The sequence below is a fragment of the Sitophilus oryzae genome, unplaced genomic scaffold (assembly GCF_002938485.1).
Source record: "Sitophilus oryzae breed Bouriz unplaced genomic scaffold, Soryzae_2.0 scaffold_87_pilon_pilon, whole genome shotgun sequence".
In the NCBI taxonomy this organism is placed as follows: domain Eukaryota; kingdom Metazoa; phylum Arthropoda; class Insecta; order Coleoptera; family Curculionidae; genus Sitophilus; species Sitophilus oryzae.
The window spans coordinates 1268953-1276256 of record NW_022147505.1 but is presented as its reverse complement, the minus strand read 5'-3'; the positions used below and the strand labels follow the sequence as shown (position 1 = coordinate 1276256).

The 7304-nt window shown below is 36.9% G+C and overlaps 1 protein-coding gene across 1 annotated transcript; it reads left to right on the top strand.

Moving 5' to 3' along the window:
* Positions 1 to 3178: 3178 nt before the first annotated feature.
* LOC115890519 lies at positions 3179 to 7078 on the top strand. Its single transcript, XM_030910764.1, has one exon. It carries the CDS (start codon positions 3179 to 3181, stop codon positions 7076 to 7078), a length of 3900 nt encoding a protein of 1299 aa, XP_030766624.1.
* Positions 7079 to 7304: the final 226 nt, after the last annotated feature.

Genomic DNA, 7304 nt, shown 5'->3' with positions numbered 1-7304 from the left:
AATATGTCAATCAATCCTAATTTATGTCATATACTAACATATCCTAGCAGGGCCATCCAAACATAGAACAGGAGAACTCCTAAAGGCTGGTAGGAATGGAACGCGTGTGCTCACTGCAGTGTACACGGGCCACTGCCGGCTGAGATCTCACCTACAGAGGACGGGACTGGTGGAAGACGCCGAATGCCGACTCTGTATGGAAGATGACGAAACAATGAAGCACGTTATGTGTACCTGCCCGCTGGGAGCAGGACCAGGTTTGAGATGTTTGGCAAAGCCCATGCTAGACCTATCAGACCTAGGAGACATATCGCCCTCAGACATAACGGCCTATATTAGGAGGCTGGGTCTTGAGGGTGAACTTTGACGCTCTTGTAAATTAGAGCGTGTAGAAACTGAGCCACAATAGGCCCTCGCGGCCTCAGTGGAGGTCCCCCCATGGGACCCACTCCTAGTCAATACAATACAATACTTAGAGTGTCATTTTCTGTCGAATAAAGTAAAAAAATATCGAGGGTGTAATTTAAAAATCAAAAGTTGTAGTCATTTCCGGTGAAACAGGAAATGACCAAAAACAATTGAATATGTCAATCAATCCTAATTTATGTCATATACTAACATATCCAATCTCGTTTTTTTATCTGAAAAAATAAAAAAGTTATAGGGGTGAACCACTTTTGAGAGGCACCTGACAAATATTCAAAAAATTTCTTTCCTTACAGTTTTATTTAGATTAAATTACTAAAAATACTTTTTATTTAAATATTTTTTTATGTAAAAAGTGCCCCAAGTAAAAACCTATTTAAAAAATGCAAAAGACTTGCAAGAGTCTTGCAGGAAGACCAAGACTGCTGACCATGACCGCTCAAAACCGAGACTACTTATTAACTACAAGAGAGACTTGGTCTTTACAGCTCATCACTACTTTCTGAGCTCAATCTAAAACTGAAACATTCTCAAAATGATAATATAGCTTAAACCATGTCGTCTAATAGAGAAATAAGAAATAGACTTGGCAACGGCAAAGGGTTATATAAAAGACAAGGCCAGTAATCGGCGACAAGAACAAATGCGACGTTGCTATTTTAAAGGCCGTTCCGGTCTGAGGTGGAAACCCTATCCAACACGTTACGTTGAATCGCGATCGAACTTAAGGAAATAAAATTTTAATGCTAGGTCGGCAACATTTTTGACAAATAATATAATTACTTATAGACTATATCGAAAAGAGTAATTAATATATAAATAAAAATAATTAAAAATATCAGATATCATATATTTGCAGAGCTTCAGCGTTTGCCATAAAATAGCGAGCAATTTGTTACAAAACCATACAAATTATATATCATTGTAATCACAAAACTTCAATCTATTTCCGTATTGTAATGGAATTTTAAATTATGTCTTTATTTTCGAGAAAATTTAGTACAAACATATGGAATATTTTGTTGATGTTGACCATCAAAATTTTAAAAATAAAGAAGTTCTAAAAATGTACTAAAAATGTACTATAATACGGATATAGTATAATCCTTTATCTTTAATTTCCTTCTTCATTTGTGTAAAAATACTTAGCCAGTTTTACATAAAACGTTAAATATAATTATAATATATAATGTTAAATATATATATATAATTATAATAATAATATATAATGTTCTCCAACTCTATCAAACTGTACCTTAAATTATCAAGCTTCACCTAAGAGATCTGCTCGCTCCATCTTTCTAAGGATGAAGCATCTGTACCTCACATCTCCTCACCTCTCTACAGTCCTCACACCGCGTCTCGGCAACGCCGCATAAAACCGACCTTTTACTACAATTCCTCCTTCTCATTACACTATCGATTTTCCGCATCCCGTACATTCGGGAGAAACACTGATTTCTCGTCACCTCAGCTTCTATGTTCGTTTTGTCGTTAAGTTAACCTACCCTGTTTTTTTGTCGGTTGCATGCATGTGGTGACCATGTAAGGTGGCGCAAAAATCGTACAAAAATATCGTTCGTCTCTACTTTCTTTGTTCAAATCAAAATTAACCGAGATAGGGTAGCTAGAAGCTAGAGGACATCTTTTATTGTAACATGTTCTTCAAGTCCTTATAGTTTCTCTGCAATTTGGAAAAAAATACACTTTATTTATGTTTTTCAGTCCTTCTCGTTGTGATTTAAAAAAAATCTTAATGTATAATTTATAATTTTGTATAATGTATAAATTCCCAAGCAAATTGAATAAAAATGTTAAATATGTATATGAATTTTTCAGCAACTTATATAATTTTTAAATTTCTACTATCACCTACTACTAGGGTGGCTAGAAGCTAGGGTCTAGCCATCCTATCTCGGTTAATTTTGATCTGAGCAAAAAAAATATAGAGATCATTTCTATGTAAAATGTAACGCTCCACTACTTTTATTTGAACTTTTTTTCTAGTTTACCAAAATACCTGACGCGTACCGGCAACGTCGCAAGAAGAATCCGAAGCGACCGCGTCCCGCGCGACAGAAACCAGCGTAAAAGAGACTTTTAACATAGACGATATATATATTTTTTTCTGTACATTTACATATGTTTTTTAGTTAGTATAATTAGTATAATAAATGTTAGTGTGTGATTAAAATACGTCTAGTCTCTTCTTCACCACCCCAGAACATACCATTGTGGTACAATGGTCCTTCGAGCCGGATAATCAGCGAAAATCGTAAAGTGTATCGGTAATTTCGCCGGCCGACGAAGCAGCCATTAACTCGAGACCGTCTTCCAGAGTCTTCCCGGTGCAGTAGCCTTGTTCCCAGGCGTCAAGTTCGTAGGGAGTTACCCTTGTACGTCAGAGAGAGCGCGATAGAGTGGAATCGCGAGGCTAGAACGCCGTCTTAAGGATCATATGGGACGAGATTGGCAGCGTTGTCGAATTCAAGGAAAAAGGATCTAAGCCGTGGGTGAGGGTGTTCAGCGTATCGAATGGTTCCGTACCGCTTTGGAGGGAAACATCGTCGAGGAGCATTGATTCACCAGGTCGTATAAACCTTTTTATCCGCATTATATTTAGATTGTTTCTATTTGCGCTAATTCCGTATAAAGTTCAGAGTTTTTGCCCGTATCCGAAATAGTTTTACGATAGTATTATTTTATTATTTTTAAATATTATAACTAATTGTTTCTTAAGTAAATAAAAAAAATGAATCCTAATAATTTACAAACTCTTAAGAAAAAGCGAGGTAATATAAAAGGTCAAATTACGCGTTTTGAAAATTTTATAAATAACTTCAATGATGAGTATGATCAATTAAAAGTACGAATGGCACAATGTCAAAGGTTGTGGCAAGAATTCGATGAGGTTCAAATGCAAATAGAGATGCATGAGGAGGTTAATGGCGAGGACACAAACGTTGACGAACGTGCGGAGTTTGAAGATAAATATTATCAAGTGATTGCAAATGCAAACGGCATTTTAGAATTAAATTTGACTAATTCAAACTCAGCACAATCCATTCAACAGGTGGTTCCACACCATATTCCAGGTATTAAATTTCCGAAAATAGATTTACCTACTTTTACCGGTAATTATGATGAATATATGAGTTTTCATGACTCTTTCAATGCCTTGATAAATGACAATCCTACTTTAAGCGATATAGAGCGATTTCATTATCTTCGCAGTTCTTTAAAGAATGAGGCAGCTGATGTGATATCTGGTCTTGAAACTACTTCTCCAAACTATCACATAGCATGGAAGTTGCTCAAGGATAGATATCACAATAAACGCCTCATTATACACAATCACGTAAAGGCAATTTTTGAACTACCTCAGTTAAGCAGAGAGTCACATGTCAGTATGAGGCAATTATTAGATAATTTTAATAAAAATTTGAGAGCACTAGAATCATTGCAAGAGCCTGTTGACAAATGGGACACTCTACTTATATACTTAATTTGTTCAAAGCTTGACAATTCCACCAGAAGGGAGTGGGAGGTAGTCTCGGAACCCTTAACTATACCTTCAACAAAGGATTTTACCGATTTTCTTCATAAAAGGTGCATTCTGTTACAAACAATAAATTATAAAAAACCGGAAAATAAATCACAAAGTCCATCTAATATCTCATCTTTCAAAAATACAAAAAGTTTTAATCATAAAGAGCAATCTCAAAATTATTTTGCGATGGCCGCGTGTGTCATATGTAAACAAACTCACAAAATTACAATTTGCGATAAGTTTTTAAGTTTGTCTCCGAAGACGCGATACGCTGAGGCTAAGAAACATAAGTTATGCGCAAATTGCCTTGGTGCTGGTCACTCATATCAGACATGCACAACCGAAAACCTTTGCATGGTTTGTAATAAAAAACATCATGTACTCTTGCATTTTGAAAATAATAAAAGCACTGATAATCCAGTTCAAGAAAAATCAGTATCAGCTCATACTACCTTCAAAAATGATGAGATTTTGTTATCGACAGCAATTGTTTTTATGTGTGATAGTTCTGGTAGATATCACCAATGTAAGGTCCTACTGGACTCAGGTTCGCAGAGTAACTTCATTACGAAAGAACTATGTGAGAAACTTAATTTGTCTAAGCAAACATTAAACCTTGCGGTCTCAGGGCTGAGTAAAGCTTCTCTAGACATTTCCCATAAAGTACAGGCAACCATTAAATCTGTTCACAATAATTTCCAAACAGATCTCTCCTTTTTGGTAATAGATCAAATTACGGATAATCTGCCTTTGAACACCATTGACTTTTCGAATCTTCAGATACCAGAAAATATAAAATTGGCTGATCCATCGTGCAATGTGCCATCCAAAATTGATGCTTTACTCGGCGCATCAATTTTTTGGAGTTTGCTGTGTATTGGACAGATAAAATTAACAAATTCTCAGATTATTGCGCAAAAGACCAAATTGGGATGGATTCTATCGGGTCAAGCTAACATTTCAGTAAATATCCCAAGCAAGACAGTGTGTCATTTTTCTATCAATTCAGAACTACAAAAGCAATTAGAAAACTTTTGGCGAATAGAACACGTCGAATCATCACCAGTTTGGTCCCTAGAGCAAAAGGCTTGTGAGAATGATTTTGTATTAAATCATAAACGTGAAGAAAATGGAAGATTTTCAGTTCAACTGCCATTAAAAATAGACAGTTCAAAGTTAGGCGAGTCAAAATCAATGGCCTTAAAGCGGTTTAAGTCTTTAGAAAAACGGTTGCGCAGTAACACTGAGTTACACGCACAATATGCCGACTTTCTTGATGAATATCAAACGCTAGGCCACATGTCAGAAGTTCATACTGAAGATCCAACGTTGAATTATCTCCCGCATACTTGTGTTTTTAGAGAGTCCTCGTCAACTACCAAGGTCAGGGTTGTGTTCGACGCTTCTGCGAAAACGGAATCAGGATTATCACTTAATGACGCACTCATGACAGGGCCTACAATTCAACAGGATCTGTTTTCCATTATACTTAGATTCCGAAAACATCAATATGTCATAACAGCTGATTGTGCAAAGATGTACCGCCAAGTAAATGTGCATGATAATCAGCGACATCTTCAATCAATTCTTTGGAGGAAGAATGCTGATGAGCCTCTGAAGGCTTACACTTTAAACACAGTGACTTATGGTACTTCGTGTGCGCCTTTTTTGGCAGTCAGATGTCTGCATCAATTAGCTCTTGAAAATCAAAAACGGAACCCCAAAATAAGTAATGTAATCAAAGAAGATTTCTATGTGGATGATCTAATCTCTGGAGGCGACACCATAGAAGATGTGCTTCAAATTAAAAAAGATATCACAGGCATCTTATCTCAAGGACTTTTCGAACTGAGAAAATGGAAATCCAACGAGGCTTCAATTATTGAGCCAAACATGCCAGAAAATAACCAACTGTATTTTTCGGAAAATAAAGAGACGAAAACACTCGGAATTGTGTGGAATAGTGAGGATGACACCTTTCAGTACAGTTTACATGCCATTTGCGATAGAAAGAAATACGTAACCAAACGAACTATTTTGTCTTTTATATCCAAAATTTTTGACCCGCTTGGATTGATAGGGCCCATAATAATAAGGGCAAAAATTCTAATCCAGCAATTATGGCAACTCTCCCTCGACTGGGATGAGAGTGTGCCCTCACAAATTTACACTGCCTGGAAATATTATCAGGATCAAATCATATCGCTGAAAAATATTTCAATATCTCGCCATGTGATGTGTCATCGTCCAATCAAGGTCGAAATGCATTCATTTTGTGACGCATCCGAATCTGCTTACGGAGCATGCGTTTACCTAAGATCACAGGATGCTTCTGGAGTGTATAACTGCAATTTACTCTGCGCAAAATCCAGAGTGGCTCCGTTGAAAACCATGACTCTGCCACGTTTAGAGCTGTGCGGAGCGTTACTAAGTGCAAAATTAAGTAGCCTTGTAACCAAGTCGTTGAAATTGCACGTAGACCAATTTTTCTATTGGTGCGATTCCAGTATAACACTCACTTGGATCCTCGATGAGCCTCACAAATGGAAGACATTTGTTGGAAATAGAGCTGCGGAGATTCAAGATTTGACCGATAAATACAGTTGGAAACATGTACGCTCGGAAGATAACCCTGCGGACATAATTTCGCGAGGCATCAACCCGACCGAATTAAACGATTCCCAGTTGTGGTGGCACGGCCCGCATTGGATGCAATGGGAGAGTTACAAGTGGCCCACAAGTATGCCAATAAAGATATCTGAAGTTCCGGAAAGGAAAAATATTAGTAAGGTTATGGTTGTTACTAAACCTGATACGTCATTATTTGACAGATTTTCTTCTTTTTTAAAGTTTCAGAGAGTTGTGGCATATATTTTGCGGTTTAAAAATAACACATTAAAGATTTCGCCTCAAAAAGGCCCTTTAACAACGCAAGAACTCGACAACTCGTTGAAATGTCTGGTGAAGCTTGCTCAACAGCACGAATTTCGCGAAGAAATATCCAGTCTGAAAAATAAGCGCGCTGTAAATATTAAAAGTAAACTAAGAAATTTAAATCCATTCATGGACAATGAGGGTGTACTAAGAGTGGCGGTAGATTGAAAAGATCAAATCTCGATTTTGATTTCAAACACCCAATGATTCTTCCTAAGGGTCATAAGTTAACGAAACTGTTGATAACTTATGAGCACCGTAAGTTGTTGCATGCGGGTCCTCAAGCATTATTAACTCATTTGCGTACGCGTTTTTGGCCTATTGCGGGTAGAAATAAAGTTCGAAGAGCACTAAAACATTGCGTTATATGCTTTAAGGCAAAACCTATCACGGT